The sequence below is a fragment of the Nicotiana tabacum genome, chromosome 9 (assembly GCF_000715075.1).
Source record: "Nicotiana tabacum cultivar K326 chromosome 9, ASM71507v2, whole genome shotgun sequence".
Taxonomy (NCBI): domain Eukaryota; kingdom Viridiplantae; phylum Streptophyta; class Magnoliopsida; order Solanales; family Solanaceae; genus Nicotiana; species Nicotiana tabacum.
Genome location: NC_134088.1, coordinates 20,983,597 through 21,001,720, shown reverse-complemented (window position 1 = coordinate 21,001,720; position 18,124 = coordinate 20,983,597). Strand labels below are relative to the sequence as shown.

General features: G+C 36.8%; 1 protein-coding gene across 2 annotated transcripts; it reads left to right on the top strand.

Moving 5' to 3' along the window:
• Nucleotides 1-6,406: 6,406 nt before the first annotated feature.
• Nucleotides 6,407-15,161, top strand: LOC142164190 (uncharacterized). 2 transcript variants are annotated; one of them, XM_075221506.1, is made up of 6 exons: nucleotides 6,407-6,546; nucleotides 6,731-6,876; nucleotides 13,734-13,987; nucleotides 14,295-14,379; nucleotides 14,626-14,692; nucleotides 14,789-15,161. In XM_075221506.1, the coding sequence occupies exons 2-6, from the start codon at nucleotides 6,809-6,811 to the stop codon at nucleotides 14,840-14,842; spliced, it is 528 nt and encodes a 175-aa protein (XP_075077607.1). In that variant the 5' UTR covers nucleotides 6,407-6,546; nucleotides 6,731-6,808; the 3' UTR covers nucleotides 14,843-15,161. The 2 variants fall into 2 exon arrangements, with proteins under 2 accessions (XP_075077607.1, XP_075077608.1); XM_075221507.1 differs by having other exon boundaries at nucleotides 13,729-13,987.
• The last annotated feature ends 2,963 nt before the right edge of the window (nucleotides 15,162-18,124 follow it).

Genomic DNA, 18,124 nt, shown 5'->3' with positions numbered 1-18,124 from the left:
CCTCGCCTCGATTGTAGGCGGAGTCACACCATGCACTGTCCTCAAACTAACCAAATCCCCCTTCATCATCGTCCTCGGCACCAGGCTGAAGCATCGTGGGATCATAACCGCAGGACAACCGAGCCTTACGAGCTTTGACTCGGGCCTCCTCCAGGACCGTCTCAAAGACAAAGCCCGTCCAACCCAGATCTCGAATCACATCTACTCGAGCTTCGGCGAGGAACCATTCCTCATACTATTCCCGGGGAACGACGGGAAATTCAGAGGCATGAGAAATAGAGGGTCGTTCAAGCAATTTGGCATTCTCACCCTCTACGACGGATATCCTCTCAAGTAACTCAGAGTTCTATTTCTCCAATTCACCAATCCTCTCCCAGAGCCTGGCCTCTTTAGCTTCAGTAGTGGACTGAACATTATCTCGTTTAGAGCGAAGAGTTCTGTTCGCCAACTCTAAAAGTTCGTCCCTCCTTCGAGCCTCCATTCGGGAAGACTCCGCTTCCTCGAGCAACTATTACCTGTCAGTGACCTCTCCCCTGAGCGTGTCTATTTCAAACTGACACTCATCCAACTGACTTTGCAGTTTATCAATTTGGCTCTAAAGATCGCCTGCATTGGGCTTCCACGCCCTTGCTCAGTTCAAGCTCCTCTTCTTTTCTCCTCAAAGAGCCCTTGAGAGCACTGAGTCACTTCACAGACGGGAGCAACTCCTCATCCTTCTTCCTCAGCTCCTCTCTCAAGGCAGGCGCGTCGCCCTCCTCGTGAAAGCCGCCTCTGAGCATACCTGTACTTCTCGCGGAACTCCTTGTACTTCGTCTGCAACCTCTAATAGATCTATTTTTGCCTTTTCTTTCTATCTCTACACGTTATCGATCTCCAAAATAATGGTCTGCAAACCAAAGAAAAGATAAGTAAGAGTACCACTTGGACACAAAACCAAAGAAAAAAGGAGAGAATAAAAAAAGAAGAGACTTACCCTGAGAGCAAGGTCGGCGATGCTCTTTGACAAGGTGCTATCTCTCAACTCCTGAAGGGTCGTATGTTCAGCTTTGGAGCAAAGGGGCCCGGGGGCATTAACCACGTCCTTAGTATCCTTCAGCAAATCACGATTCACTGAAATCATGATAGTCCTCGACCCTCTTCTATCCTAACTTCGACCTGAGTAGTCCCACTATCGATCATCTTGAGGTCCTTAGGGTCGAGGTCGGAGCCGGACTCATCACCATCAGACGCATCTTGTTCAACGAGCATTTTGCCTCTCGCCCCATCGGCAAGAGAAACATCCCGGGCCATCCTAGAAGACGAGGCCTCCCCCCGCCCAGGACACAAAGAACCATCACCATAGGCGCCCACGACGGCCTCCTCATCTTCAGGTTGTGAAGGTACGGCAGAACTAACCCCCTCTAAACTAGGCATCTTAGGGGCCGCCACAATGCTTCATCGATAGAAATGATCACAGTTTACCGCACCACGATCTCGGCCTCTGACGAGTCAACGTCCGTGGGTATACCCTCTCCTGTAGCTACGGCTTTCCTCTTGCGAGGTCTTAAGTCTGCGTCATGAGAAGAAACCTCCTCTTATTAAACATGAGGCAGAGCCAGAGAAGGAATGAGCACGGCAGGCGAGGCAGAAGCATGGCCAGAGGAAGCGGTAACCCTTCTCTTCCTGAAGGAAGGCGTCAGCGCCATGTTCCTTCTTGCAGCCCCCTGATAGAACCTAGAGGAAGTATGAAAGATGGTCATGATAAAGTAAGCGAGTACAAATGTAACATCGACCAAAAGAAGAAATTACCTGTCGAGGGTAGGACCGGTTTAAACTTCTGCCAGTAGCTCAACCAATCACGAATCCCTGCAGTGCAGAGGAGGATTTGTCTAACCCAGTCAGCAAGATGCACCACCAACTGAAGAGGCCGATCCATAGCTGCAAAATGAGAAAGATTAATTCGCAAGTTTGGAGTATATGACTGCGTAAATAGGTAAAAGCAAAATGCAAATACTTACAAGTGCGGTTCCAGGCTTCAGGAAAATCGGTGACATCGTGATGGTAGGCTAGGAACCCGTATTTTGGTTATATTTTACACTCTACCTACTACACTTTGAATGTATTTGAGCCTAATTGTTAGTTCTTTGTACTTATTGCGTGTGTTATATTGGGTAGGATGTGATTTCGAGTGAAGAAGCAAGTTTGGAGCTAAAATAGATGACTTGGAGCTTTGAAGTATGAGTAGAATTCCAAAAAATGAAGCCAGATCACTTTTCGAGGGTCGAGGACCAAGTCTAGATGACAAAAAGTGAGAAAAAAGATTACTCAGAGAAAAATGCACTACCGCGTCGCGGGGCACAAGGTACTAGTGCAAAATTCCTGTAGAGTGAAAAAAAATGATCTCTGAACTTTCCCACTGGTGCAGCACATGGGGCGCCGCGGGGCGCGCTGAGTATTTTCCTTAGAGTAATTTCCCACTTCGGCTTGGAAAGGATAGTTTCGTCCGGGCTCGTTCCTACATTGTATAAATACATCAAAAATATGATTTTTAGAGGACTTTTGGACCGACGGAAGATTGGAAGAGCATTGGAGACTCAAAGCACAAGGATTCATCATTCTTTCCTCAACTCAACACCTGAGTTTGGATTGAATTCATGTTTTCTTATTCTTCAACTTTATTTGTGATGACTTTCTCCATGATTATAGAGTAGTTTACCTTATGGTTTGACGGATATGGTGTTTTGATTAATATTTTTGGATTTTAACTCTAGATCTTTGTATGAATTCGTTAATGGAGCTTTGAATTGATTGCAACTTTATTCACCGGTTAATTTAATCGAACGAGGAATATTTTGGTGATTATCTTTGTATTATTTTATTTGGTTTAATTCAGTGATTCTTTTAAGTAATCGAAAGAGCTTGTTGAATTGTGATTAAATCAAGTTAGGAGAATATTCAAGAGACGTTTTCCTAAAGACTAATCCATTTACGCGTTCTTGCATATTTTCACAAGGCTTTATATTAGTTCACCTCGTAGAGTTAGGATTTAATCGACAGAGAAGTCTTAGCTACACGTTTGAACTGATCATCAAGTGAATTCGTGAGAATCATTAGGACATTAGAGTAAATTGAACTAGAGTTAGATCCTGAATAGTTATCTTGCACCTATCCCATCCCGACCCTTATTTCACCCATTGACTATTTCGGTGTTGCTCAATTCTTATCTTTCTGTGATCATTTGTTAATTGCTTTAGTTGTCATAGTTAATTTTAGTTATTAATCATGCCAACCAAAGTGTTAATCATACTATACTATCTTTAAACAGCGAGCATCAATTTCGTATTGTGTTTTGCGCTTATCACATCGGCCACGACGGCCTCAGTTTTGACAAAGAAGAAGTCGAGTCAGAATTGTCAACTACCTTTGTCATCCATTTTACCACCAAACACTTGCCCCCACGATGTCGAAGGTTCAACATCGTGCCTCGATAAAAGCTGGGCGCGAACAGGTGCACCAAATACCGCACGGTGATCTCGACACCAGCCAACTCGGCAAACTTCGACAACATCTTAATCACCTTATAGACGAAAGGGGCGAGTTGAGCTGGGCAGACCCGATAAAAGCGGTAAAACTCCTCTACTAGAGGAGGAAGAGGGAACGAGTATCCAATGGTGAAAGGATAAGCGTAGAGTGCACAATACCCAGGACGATCGTACACTTCATCGTTGTTGGCAGGTACAAGCTCCACTTGATTGGGGAGGACATACTTGTCCTTGAAATCCGCCAAGCACTTAGCCGTCATAGAAGACCGGAAAACCTCAACTATCGCCTCTGGCGGCCGGTGAAAATCCGATTTTGCATCATGGTTGCAGGGGATAATCTCATCTACTGAAGGGAGAACCTCCTCTTCAACGACGGAGATGGCATCTCCTTCATGAATAGGGACTATAATAGCTAGTAGAGCGGGTTGACTTCCCCATTGATACCAGAAGTTAAATTCGACGTGGTTATGAAGTTTGGAAAAGTTAGATGAGAAAGGCTAAGAATATGGGAAGAAAAGCCAGAAGACGATAAGCAAGAGAAATAAGAGAAAGCAAAGGCGGTTTTAATAGCTGCAATGAAGGTAAAACTCAAACAATGCTAATTATCTCCCTATTTATAGAGAAGAAACACCGAATTTGAAACGGTTCATTGTGATTGCAACCAAAAATCGAAACGGTAGAATCAATGAAAGGCCACGCGTGTATCGACCCAACGTATCAGGAACATGCGTCATCATGACGAGTGACGTCAAGACGTCACATCCTTTCCCTGACAGGCTAGTTCCAAGAAGTTACCCGGAAGATTAAGGGTTTGAAATATGTGACCCTCGAAGTGCCACATCATTCCTTTTTTACGACGACCATTATTAGCCACTTACCGAACCTGTCCGCGAGGACGTCCTCGGTAAGCGGAGGAACTAACTGTATGGGCGAAAAACTTCACGTCACATATTTGACTTGGTCAATGGGTATAAAATCCTTCGGAAGTCAAATGTGCATTAGCATGACAACATATCATAAGGTCGAGGTCGTATAATGAAGGCATATCAGCGTCGAGGTCGAGGTGGCTTAGTAGAAGACGAGGACGAGCACCTTTGCTCGGCGTGCAGTAACAGATAGTTTAAAGAGTCAAATTCCCTAGAGAATATTCTAGTGAATATTTCTTTCTGTTGTACTATCTAGAGTTTTGTGACTCATGTACCCCTATAAATAGGAATAGGTGTAATCCTAAAAAGGGGGGATGGAACACTTTTGTAAATAACTATATTGACATTTTCTGAAAATTCTCTCTTTATAAGATACATACAAAATTTGCCTTTATACCTATGTATCCATCTTTTCTCTCGTGATCCAAGAGGAATCGGAATCGAAATATTCAAACACTTGTCATTATCCATCATAGTTAAAAGAATCAGTGAGAAATCTCACCCTTGTCGGGTGAAACTTATTCCGTATTTACTTGAATGTTATTTATTGCCTCATTATTGCTCCAAGAAGTATTTTGTTATGTACGACTTGCAACCTTTTGTTTCACACGAGAGAAATTTGCGTACCTTTTGTTTCACACGAGAGAAATTTTGCGCAAGTATGAAGATTTATTCTTTTGTTTTAGATCAAGAAATTTCAGTACATTAATGTTTTTGACCAAAAATTGTGCAAACAAGTGTATATTCATAAATTACATAAGGATTCATATTGTCACCCTCTCTTGTCTCTCTTGGTCCACCAACTACCCCATCCCCACCCCCACCCCCACCCCACCCTCAAAAAGTCAAAAAGGAAATAGAAAAAGGCTCCACCAAGAAAGATAAAGCTGGGTTGAGGTATGAAATATTGCATCTATAATTTTTAACTGTAGGAGTACTGTTACTTTTTATTTACTTGTTTTATGTCTGCAATACGCTCTTATTAACTTGTAATATTAGCTCTTGAATGAACATCGCTCTACTATAATACCAATTATATGAAATGTACATTTTAAAGATGTTAGCAAGGGGCACATTTTCTAATTTGTTCGTTTATCCTATGTCTACAATAAGATCCAATATTCCATGCACTTAGGGGCAGATTAACGTTTATTAGAAAATTACATTGTATATTGTCAAACTTATTTTTTAATAGTAGATATTGTTGAATTCCTTTGGATTCCTCCTGTGCTTACTTCTCTATAGCTAGAATTTAGTAAAAATTCTAGCTTTACACTGCATGCACTCAAAAATGTGACTTCTTAGTGATCAATAAAATGGGTTTAAAACTATGAATTAAATTTGAGATACTTGTATATTATGTATTTGTAAAATTAATTGAGGTACACGCAAATTTACCGAAACATTACAATTACCAAAATCAAAAAAAATCAAGCAGTCCATATATTCCCAAACTCATAGTACAGTATAGTATTATCCACAAGAATCAATCAACAATTACTACTGAATACTCCATTCAGTTAACCATCACAGTCACGTGGCCCATCCCATCAGATTCTTGATTCTAAAAATTGTAGTAATACCACTTTACCACAAAGCACACATGATAATACGCATAAAGATAAAGATAAAATGATTCTGTTTGGGCCAATTTGTGCTATTATTCGCTTTTATCTCGCGCCGTTTATATTTGGTAGTCGAAAAAATATATAAAATTTTTATATATAATATACAGAATATATAAAAAAAAAATTATGTATATATATATAATATATATATTTTCGACTATTATTGTGAGAACAACTCAATATTTAAAGCAAATAAAAAAATAATTTAATATTTTTATATCCACTAATTAAACTTAAAATCTCATAATTCACCACTTTATCTTACTAATCACTGGATTACAACATTCAGTATTATAAAGATAAAATAATTTAACCTCAGAGACATGAGACACCTAACTATTCACCACCTAGGCCACCTCACTTCCTAGTCCACTATTAAAATATCAAACCCACAGATAAAGCAGAGAGAGAAACATTGTGTCTCTGTGTGTGTTTGTGTGTGTGTGTGAGGGAGAGAGAGGGGCGCCCCAGGTATAGAAACACCCTTTTGGAATTCAGTTTCATTACCATTTATATCTTTAATAATAAATTGATGTATTGTATTTATTATCCATATGTATATTATGGTTGCTCTAAGGTAAGGAAAAAAAAGTTTTTTTTTTTTCTGTATTAATCTGATTCTTGAAACTGAAAAAGGTTTTTTTTTTGGGTGCAGAAAAAGATTGGATTTTTATGCTTGGGTTTTAGTGATCTGGTTCATTTGGAGCCTTAAAGAACAATTGGATATTCTTGTATGTTTAGATATATGATGATTTACACTTCTTTCAGTGCTTGGATCAGTCACTTTCTGGCTTGCATGGGGTATGTATTCAGATTCTTAATGATCAATTTTTGTTTCTTGTTTATTCTTAGTGTAGTTTAGTTTCTGTTTCTGTTTCTGTTTTGTCTTCAAAATTTGGTGAATTCAGGCTGTTAAGTGATTGTGTGTTGTTTGTGAACACATTATTTGCTACCATTGACTTTTTCTGAAAATTGTGATTCCTTTACCTATTTGGAATCATTTAATGGCTGTTTCTATATTTTAGCCACTCAATAGGATACCCATAAAAGAAAAAGGAAAAAAAAAGAATTGGAGAAGGGGTTTTGCTTATGCAAGAGGAAGAATGAGAAGGTTTAGAACTTTTCTCTCTTTAGATGGAGGAAACTGAATAAGAAACATAAGTTTCTCTTTATTCCTTTGTAAAGTGTGGTGTTTGATCTTCCAAATTGTTGGCTAAAGAGTTGTCGTTAAAGTAAAGTCCATCTACTAAAAGGCTAATCCTATCTTTGTTTTATGAAAACATTCAAGTCTTAACTACTATGAAATTGAGCTTCTCCACAAAGTCCGAATTGCAGGAAACTTGGATACTATGTTGCACGGACCTTCCAAAGTGCTGCCGCACCCGTGTTGGATCCTCCAAAAATACACTACTTCTTGAGCATCCGACACGCACCCGGAGAGTCCGCGCAACATAGCTCGGAAAATAAATTCGAAAAATCTTTGACAAAGTTTGGGGAGGATATTGTAATTTCAGTGTCTTTATACAATCAATAGTTGGAACGATCTCATAGGCGCTTCTTTATGTACCTCATCTTAGTTGTGAGGTTGAAAAATGTAAAAATGAGCATGTGAGCAATCAATCTTGGCATATAAAATTACCAAAGTAGATATCGTTTTTGACATGGGATGATGACTATCTTTTCATATGTTCTGTTTGGAACTTGCTTCTGTTCTCCTATTGCTTTAAATAAGTATAAGTTCCTTGGGAACTAATGCTTAGAGCTAGTTTGGAAGGGGTTATGTTGGACGAGAAAGTGATCGAGCGTATTTTTACTAGCATTCTTGGAGCTGGTTTTGAAGGGGTTATGTTGGATTAGAAAGTGATTGAGTGTATATTTTGTTAGTATTTACCTTTTGTTTTCTTCCTGTAAGGGGGACAAAGGGAAAGAAGGAGGGTGGAGGTGAACCTTCCAATTTACTTGCACTTCAGGAGTATTTAGCCTTTTCCTCTGGTTGTTTGGTACTTCTAAAAAAGAAAGTACAAGATTTATTTTCTTCTTTCCTTCTAATTCTGGAGGGATCAGAAAAACTTATGTTGAAGGGAAGCATACTGTTTCAGTAATCTCACATTCCTCGTACTACTAAGCAAACAAAGGAAATAGCCCTTCCTCGTTCCTCCTTTAATTCACCTCCTACCAGTCACTGTCTTAGACTCTTAGTGCTTGTTACTTTTGTATGTGATGAGGCTGATGCATGAGCCTCCAAAGTTAAAGAGAGCCTTTCGTATGTGATTTGGGAGGGGGATGGGGAGGAGATAGGTGCGGAAAGGGGAGAGTTTTCAAGGACTTAGGAGTAGCTTATGAATACTGCTGAAATTAAATCTGACAACTGCAGTATTCTTGCGACATACTTTATCTTGAAGATTTTGTCATCGATGGTGGATGTTTGTAACATGATTTTGAATGGCTGCTATAAGGGGAGTGCTCACTCTTCATCCCCAATTATCTTACCAACTTGTTTTTAGTGCATCCCAATCTATTTTAATAAAGGAAAAAGAATCACCAAGTATCTAAACTTATATAGTAATACATTACTATCTTATATTACGTTTGTCTTGTTTTGCACATTTAAACTCTATTCTGAAAAAATGTTTTAGCTAAATTGTGTTAAAGATCGTTCCTGGTTGTCCTTTCCTATGTGATAATTGAACGGAGTCATATAATAGGTGATAAAGGGAGCATAGAAAGTCATAACAGTGGAGCCTTAGACTGATGCCATAATGAGCAGGCTTCGTTGATCATTAGCGTGAGAGAACTTGTCCCCTATCAGTTGCCTAAGGGTTTGTAAAGAAACTTATAAGGTTTTGGACTACTCCACTCATAGTTGTAAGGTGTTGGTTTGGATGCTCAGATTCATTCAAATAGTATCAAAATCAAACTTTGCTAAGCTCGTTTAAACTATTGTCTTTTCTTTACCTATTCTTCTGATTCGACATCTCTTAATTCAGTCCATCGAGCTATTAATAGGTACACTTCTTTGTCTATTGAGCCATTTCTCTCTACTTTGACTTAATCCACTTTCGTCTAGTCATAAAAATAAAATAAAAAGAAAAGAAACAAGAAAAGAAAGACAAAAATACAAAAAAAGGAGTAAAAAAGGTCTTAAGTCCCCGTGTAAACCCAAGAACTGGTTACACGTACAAGAGGGTATAGTGGATCTGTCCCACATCAGTTGTATAAGGTTTCGGGTGTATAAGGTCCTTGGCTACTCCACTTGTATAGATTTTGGATTGGATACTTGGGTTCTTTCACAACTAGAATGTCGATTCTTGTAAATGTGGAGCTACCTATGGACAAATTAGAGAACATATGATCTGGTGATTCCCCTCTTCCCATTTCTAGCTCTGTCATTGGGTTTTAGAAAGGAGCCGATAAGTTGTATTTAGGACCTGTAACAAAGTTGGTGGAAGAACATACTTGTATCATGTACTATCATTTTGTGAAGTTATAAATCCATCATCGATTGCTCCATAGAATTGCAAATTTAAAGTCATTTTTAATTGACCCAAATATGCCAACATGGGACAAGTTCTCTTACACTAATGACCAATGAAGTTTATGCTCATTGTAACATCAACCTTGTTGTGAAAAATAACCTATAAAAAATATATACGGTGAATAACATGAGCAAAAGTAAGAGCACCAAGACACAGTAATCGACAAGAAAAAAGAGAGTAACAAAGACACTGTGGTTTTATCGTGGAGAACACTTCCAAATAATGTAAAAACTCACATCCTGAGAGGAGCAAAATCGTATCAGTATAATAAAGAAATTTACACTTGGTAGTATCGGGCAAAATACTCAACAGACTACTATACTCAAAAGAAACAACTTTCTTTTGATCTACACACCTCGCGATGATATCGCTTACACTCTATATTTTTTTCTCACAAATTACTTTTTGTTACTGTTTGTGAATGTGAATTGTTCTCAGCTTTTGCTTCCGTATTCTATTTGTGTGTGTTGAAATTAGGGAAATATCTCTATTTATAACAATAGGAGTTGTGGGCTCCAACCATGGGAGAAGTTGCCAAAATTCTCCACACATTTCATTCTTGGCCTCCAAGGATGAATTTCAAAAGTGTTTTTTGACATATGGCTTTTCAATAAGTTGGAGATGGATTTCATAAATCTGCCCCTCCAGGAAGATCTCACCCTACTTGTGAAATACAACGACCATTGAAGTGATCAGAAAGGCAAATAGTAGAATCGTCGATGTATTCTTTCTTAAATTGTGTCCTCGTTAGTGATGATGTGGAACTAGAAATTCTTGAGGAGATGCTCTCTCATTAGTGGATGAAAGTTATGCAAGAAGATTATGGAATCTCTATAGAAATTGCACGAGTTGGCTGAACTTCCAAAGGAAAAAAGTCTAGTCAAATGCAAAGTAGTCTTGAAACTCATGAAAGATCAAAATAGCGATTTGTTTAGAAAGAAGTAGCAAGCTGTCTATTCGAACTATTTTGAGCTTAGCATCTAGTCAAAATCTTGAGGTAGAGTTATTGGATGTGAAAAATGGATTCCTTAATGGAGATAAAGAGGAATAAATCTATGAGCCCGTTTGGACTTTGGATTGGCTTAAAAAAAGTGGTTTTTCAGTAGAAATAGCTTTTAAGCAAAAAAGTAATTATTGTTTTTGGCTTATTTTAAGCAGTTTTAAACTTATTTTAAGTACTTTTTGACTTTGCCAAAAACCGCAAAAAGTTAAAAAGAAATTAAAAGCTGATTTCACCCAAACACCCTTTATATAGAGCAGTCGGAAGAATTTAAAGCAAAATGGTGGAACACATGATGTGCAAATTGAAGAAGAGTCTATGGGTTGAAACATGCACCAAGACAGTGGTACACGAAATTTGACTCATTCATGAAAGTCAAATATATATACTTCAAAAGATATTTTGATAACAATATTATCTTGTTATATGTGGATAATAAGTTGATTGTAAGACATGATAAAAATCTAATAGCCAAGTTGAAGGGAGACTTGTCCAAGTCATTGAACATGAAAGACTTGAGTACAACATAATAAATTCTAGGAATGCAGATTAGTCGAGATAGAAGTACAGAACGAGTAGAAAGTTCTGGTTGTCCCGGGACAAGTATATTGAGTGTGTATTAAAATGCTTCAACATGAAGAGTGCTAAGCCAGTCAACACAACTTTTATTGGTTACATGAAGTTGAGCAAGAAGATATGTCTCACGACAAAAGAGAAAGACAGCAACGCCAAAGTTCCTTATTCTCTATCGTTAGGAGTTTGATATATGAAATAGTAAGCACTAGATGTTACATTGCACATGCAATCGCTGATCATCAACTTTCTTTAAAATCCCGAAAAAGTACACTAGGAAATAGTCAAGTGGATACTCAACATTTGAGAGGTACCTCAGAACTACTTGTGTTTTTTAAGATCTGATCCAATTTAGAAGGGCTATACAAATACTGATATGATAGGTGATTTTGATAATGGAAAATCCACTAATGGATATTTGTTTACTCTCTTAGGAGGAGCTATATCATGGCAGTTGAATTTGCATAAGTGCCGCTCACTCAAATGATATGGCTCAAATGGTTCTTCAAGAAATTGACTTGCATTAGAAGGAGTGACGCTCAAAGTGTAATAGACTTGAGCAAGAACTCCATGTACTATGCAAGGACTAAACACATTACTCAAGATTTCATTGGATTCGACAAAAGGCAGGGGGCAAATCCTTGCATTTCTTGAAGATCTCCACATGTGAGAATCCTTCAAGTACGTTGACCAAGATGGTACCAAGAGACAAGTTTGAGTTGTGCAAAAACCTTGTCGGCATGCGCTCAAATTATAAGTCCGGTATTACCTCCTTTAGGTGAATAAGTCTGGAAGAAGAGATTTGTGGGATCCATCCCTACTTGTTAAATCGCCATGTGCCAAAACAATATGAAGTGTGTGGAAGAGAAATTTTTGGTAATTTCTCCTTTCTTTTTCTATTTTTGTTCTTGGAGCTCATAGCTCCTATTGTTATAAATAAAGGCATTTCTCTCACTTCAACACACAGAATAGAATACAAAAACAAGAGAAGATAGCAATTCGCATATAATAAAATAGAGAGTGAGTGGTATCATTTTTAGGTGTACAAAATAAAGTTGTTTCATTAGAGTGTGTAGTGGTCTTTCGAGTATTTTACTCGAGACTATCAAGTGTAGATTATCGTACTATATCGATATTATTTTGCACCCCTTAGGCAGAAGCAGATCCAGGATTTTAAGCTTATGAGTTATGGATTCTAGGACAAGATCACTTAAGTGAATTTCTTAACACAAACACAGCCTGTGCTAAAACTATTGGGTTCTGCCAAACCCGTGAATTGTATTCTAGATTTGCTCCTGAGCTTGGGCCGTAAGTTTTTTCCTTATTGAGGAGGGTTTTCCACTTTAAAATCCCGGTGTATTACTCTTTCTATTCTCGTTGATTACCGTATCTTGGTGGTCCATTTTATTCTTGTTATTACCAGTGAAATTTTATTTCTATGAGTTATTTTTCTTAACAAGGCTGAACTCACAATGAGCGAAAACTTCATTGATCATTAGTGTTAACTTGTCCCATATCGGTTGTCTAAGGATTTCAAAATATAGTCTATATGGGCTATTGCACCCATAGTTCTAACTTTTTTTTATGCTCAAATCCTCTTCAATGGTTTCAGAAGTGAACTTTGGTAGGCTAGTTTTCACTAGTCTTCTCTTTGCCTATTCTATGGATCTGTGCCTCTACATATTCAGTCCATCGAGCCATTTGCAGGCACACTCCTAGCCTATTGAGCCTTCTCTCTACTCCATGCTGACTTAAGCCACTTCAGTCTTCTCCAAATAAAGAAAAAAGGAAAAGGAAAGAAGAAGCAAAAGTGGAAGAGAGAAAAAAGTGAAAAGAAAATATCTACAGGTTATGCACGGGAGAGTTTTAGAGAGCATGTCCCATATCGGTTGTATAAGGGTTTCAAAAAGGTTTTCCTAGGTTATGAGCTACTCCAGCATCCATTTATAGTGTTTAGATAATGAGTCGGATGCTTAGATTTTTTTTCTTCACAATTTGGATGTCGATTGTTGTTAATATGGAGCTACCAGTGAACAGCTTTGAGAACATACAGTGTGGAGATTTCCCCTCTTCCCATTCTTTCCCTTTAATTCATCGTTGAGTGCTCTAGAGCACTGGAATTTTGAAGCAAGTTTTTCTTCTAATAAAACAGAGTCTACTAATGCTTATTTTGCACCTTTCCCACCCTACTCCAATAAAGAAAGGACAAATATCCTACTGTGAGAAAATTCGCCATATGCCCTTTCACTTGACCCGTAACTAATTTGAATTTAAATCAGACAGACATTTCATCTCTTCAAACTGCTGTAGTAAGACATCCTTCGAGTAACCCCCCCCCCCCCCCCAACCCCCCCAACCCCCCCGTTTTCTTGTTTTGATAGTTTGCACGTATATATTGTTAATCTGGGACTCTGTGTGCTTGTTTGATAGTTCAAGTGTCCTCTAAACATTTTTCTTCTTGTCACCATAGTTATTGTGGCATCAAAACATTTTTCTTCTTGTCACCATATGGTTGTATATGCAAATAAACCTGAATTTGAACAGAGCAGAGGTTGTTTTGGTTGCTGTTCCAAATCTCATCCAATTATTGCTGTGGATGAGCCATCTAAAGGACTGAGAATTCAAGGAAGGTTGGTGAGAAAACCGAGTATATCAGATGATTTTTGGAGCACAAGTACATGTGAGATGGAGAACAGTACCGTTCAGTCTCAAAGAAGCATGTCTTCCATCAGTATCTCAAATAGCCTCGCTCATCACAGTGGCACTGGCAGTGCTACTACCAATAATGAATTCGTAAATCAAGGCAAGTTCATTGATGTACCGGTGTTTCCCTTTTCTTCCTTTATATATATATATATATATATATATATATATATATATATATATATATATATATATATATAAGAAAACTATTGGAACAAATTACCTTGCTAATGGGAGGTGGCAGGTATCCCGTGGAATTAGTCGAGGTGAGCGCAAGCTGGCCCTAATGCCACGGTTAAAAAAAAAAATCAGTAGCCATTTTCATCTACGTTCGAGTTTGTTTCCAACTTGCATGAATAGGGACTTTTAAAGTTGTGTTTGCTATGTTGACAGTCTGCTGATTGCAGGCTATCTTCTTTGGAACCAGTCCAGACTTCAGTGGCTAGCAAGTAAAAAGCCCGAGAACCGAAGAGTTGAAGAACCCATGTTAAAGTGAGAACCTTTGCTCATCTTCATGTTTCTCAGGGAATCAAAATTTAGGACTTTTCTTAAAGTGGTATAATGTCACTAGAAGATTATCGGAGATAATTAACTTCACGATTAGACATGATTGACTGCGCTGCTAGACTTTTCCAATAGACGCTATAATTTTTATAACTCCAGATTTCTGTTTCTCTCACATTATATTAAGTTTGTCTACTTTTATCGGCTAATTTTGCTTGTTCTGTGTCACTGTAGTTGGAATGTATCTTATGAAAGCTTATTTGGGACTAACAAGCGATTTCCTCAACCAATTCCTCTCTCGGTGAGTGTCACCTATTGAAATATTTGTTGATATCTTTTCTCTTCTATTTCAAGGGAAGGCTCGGATTAACTTTTTCCAAATGGTTGTTCTTTATAGGACATGGTCGACTTTCTTGCTGATATTTGGGAGCACGAGGGTTTGTACGATTAACCATAAACTGATCCGAGTTGTGTATTGATTTTCTTCTGTGTTATCTGAATTTTTCTGGTTGTTTTAACCTCTGAAAAAATTGTGTATAGTTTCCAGAATACAGGGACAGGCAATGGATGGAAGTATGTTTAGAAAACTTAAGATTTAACTGATAGGAAATGAGAGGGCTAAAAGTAAAGGAAATATTTATATAGGGATTGAATATGCTTTGTAAATGGCAAGCTATTTTACTCTGCATAATCTGTGATTATATATGTTGCTGCTTTGCTAATTTGGTCAAATTTGATTTGCTTATAATAGATTCCAGATTTTCTGGAAATGACATAATTGTGAGTGTTGGAGTTGGTTGCAACAAAATGAGCTATTTAGTATTTATATTGTTTCGACGTTTCTAAGTTCTTTTTTAGGATAAACTATACCAGCGGCCAATGGAGTAATTTTTAAAAATAATACTCCCTCCGTTCCAGTTTATGTGAATATATTACCAAAATCTATTTTCTTTTTGGTATGTTCCAAAAAGAATGACCCCTTTCTAAATTTGGAAACAATTTAGCGTAAATTTACAATTCATTTTTTACGATAAGCTTTTATAACAACACAAATATTTTGGGTCCCTTTTTGACTTGTTTAGGACCACAAATTTCAAAAGTTTTTATTTTTTTCTTAAACTCCGTACCCAATAAAACAAGTTGGAACCGAGGGAGTAGTAATTTTCAATTTTGACTAATAAAAACTGTCTTTCATAAATATCAAGAAATGGCGTGGTATGGCTATTTTTTTAAGTGGTATTTACTTTTTAGCCAGTATTTTTAATGTTGAGCAAAAATAGCCACTACTCTATTAAAATTGATACGAAAAGTCGTTTTTACCCTTTCTTATGAGTGTTGTGTAAATATTAAGGACAAATCATGTCTTTAATTTTTACACATCATTCATGAAGTTAAGGACACTATTTCCTTAACATTTACACAATATTCATAAAGTTAAGGACACTATTTCCTTAACATTTACAATGCACACATAAAGTTAAGGACACCATGTCCTTAACATTTATACTGCACATATGAAGTTAAAGACATGATGTCCTAAAGTTCAACAACAGAAGGTGCAAATACAAGTTAAGGACATTATATCCTTAACATTTACATTGCACACATGAAATTAAGGACACGATGTCCTTAACATTTACATTGCACACATGAAGTTAAGGACACGATGTCCTTAACATTTACACTGCACATATGAAGTTAAGGACATGATGTCCTAAGGTTTAACAATAGAAGTTGCAAATACAAGTTAAGGACATTATGTCCTTAACATTTACATTGCACACATGAAATTAAGGATACCATGTCCTTAACATTTACACTGACAGAAGTTGCAAATACATTACACTTTGTCCTTAATATTTACACAACATTCATGAAATTAAGGACACCATGTCCTTAATATTTACACAGCACCCATGTCTAGCACATGGGTATTTTTGTCTGGGCGGGTAAAAATATATTAAGCATTGGCTAGAGAGTAAATACATTTAAAACAGTGGCTAAAAAGTAAAAACATCTGTAATTAGTGGTTATCCGTGCAGTTCTCCCCATAAATATTGTATTGCATTATTTGTGATGTAAAAGCAACTTGACAATCACTTAATGAAGAGCAATAAGATGATGAGAATTACCACAATATTTAACTGCAAGTCTTGAGCAAATTATGTAAGTTTGCAAGAAACAATTGAGCTTATTCACAGTCCCATAGATTACAGTAGTCCCCAACTTTTCCACATTTTGTAATTTTTCTAAAACTTTCTTGAAAAGAGACGATCGGATTTGTTGTTTAATCTTTTTAGCCGATATGCATAGATTATATACTAATAATATAAGATTATATACTTATTATACATCCAATTATTTTTAGCCGAATCGGTTGGATTTGCGGCTGTTTGGGTTAATTCTTGGTTGTAGAATTCTTTAAAAATTTTCTGGATTGAGGACTTTGTACGAGATTTAAAGTCCAACATGCAATGCACTAGCCCAAATAAGGGGGCAAGTGCATAGATAGTCATTCTCAGAGATGTTATTTAGAGAGTAGTCAGTACTTATTTTAACCTGAAATTTTAAACTAAAAATCTTAAATTCAAGATAATTCATGACACTTTTTTCCCGAAAACTTAAACTGAAAAACTGAAATTGAGGACGCACTGACTAATTTTTAAATAACAGTCTTTTAAAGTGGCTACCTGGTGTCATTTCTATCCCAAATAAGTCCTTATAGGCCCAATGCCCCCCTCCCTCCCTCTGTGTGTGTGGGTGGAGGGGGTGTTCATTTCTTTATGCCTTTTTTTTTTATGCTTTTCTTGGATTTAATTTATATATATTACAAATAGAGTTAAGTATATTTTTTATATTATTAGTGTATTCTAACTTGTTATAGACTTATTGCTGGTTACATGGCTTAATTTTTAGATTACTAATCTCACTCATTATGAAGTTGAATATGATTTCAGATCCATCTACATAGATTTTAGTTGGACACTATAGCTAAGAAATTATTTTTAACAAAATGTCTTAATTATCACAACCAACTATGAAGTTTCATGTATAGAGTTCACTTTTCCATTATTTTCCACTAATTGTTTTATTTTTCCTTTTAATTTTCTCCAATAAAGAAGTTAAATCGGCAATGTTTAATATTATTTCTTATGCCAGATAAAATTAAATGAGCAGGTTGTAATACCAAATCATTAGTATCTTTAGTTTAACTTCTCCAATGTGAATTTTCCTCGAATCAAAATTATTTCATTCGATTTGATTTGTAATCTCCAACAAAGATTTCCTCAAATGTGCATTGTTTTACTCACAAAAAAGTTTAGTTCTCCAGTCTAACCTTGTTTCAAAATATATGGAGTTTATAATAAAGAAATGAGAAAATCTTCTTTTGATTTCCTTTTGCTAAAATAATCACACATTTTTTTGTAAAATCATATCTTTAAAACTTCAAAGCAAAAATCTCAAATGATTTTGTCAGTGTATAAAATCACGAGTCTACTTGGTAAATGACAAAGAAAATAATCTCCTGCAGATTACACTCTAACACCCGCATAATAAGGCGATTTGGAATTGATTAACTGCTAATAAAATATTACACTAAACAAATATAATATATCGTTCTCTTGTACCGTTCAATGTGTTAGAAAATTATAAAAACCAATCCTAATTCTTTAAAAATCTGGTCTTTTATGTCTTAAGTTAAGATTACAGTGTATTTGGTCTCCAAATGTCC

Bases quoted from the DNA above. Each gene is read 5' to 3' on its own strand.
- LOC142164190 (XM_075221506.1), top strand. From the start codon at position 6,809: ATGTTTAGATATATGATGATTTACACTTCTTTCAGTGCTTGGATCAGT. The intron at 13,988-14,294 runs GCAAGTTCATTG...TGCTGATTGCAG, and splicing joins TAATGAATTCGTAAATCAAG to GCTATCTTCTTTGGAACCAG. The intron at 14,693-14,788 runs GTGAGTGTCACC...TGTTCTTTATAG, and splicing joins CTCAACCAATTCCTCTCTCG to GACATGGTCGACTTTCTTGC.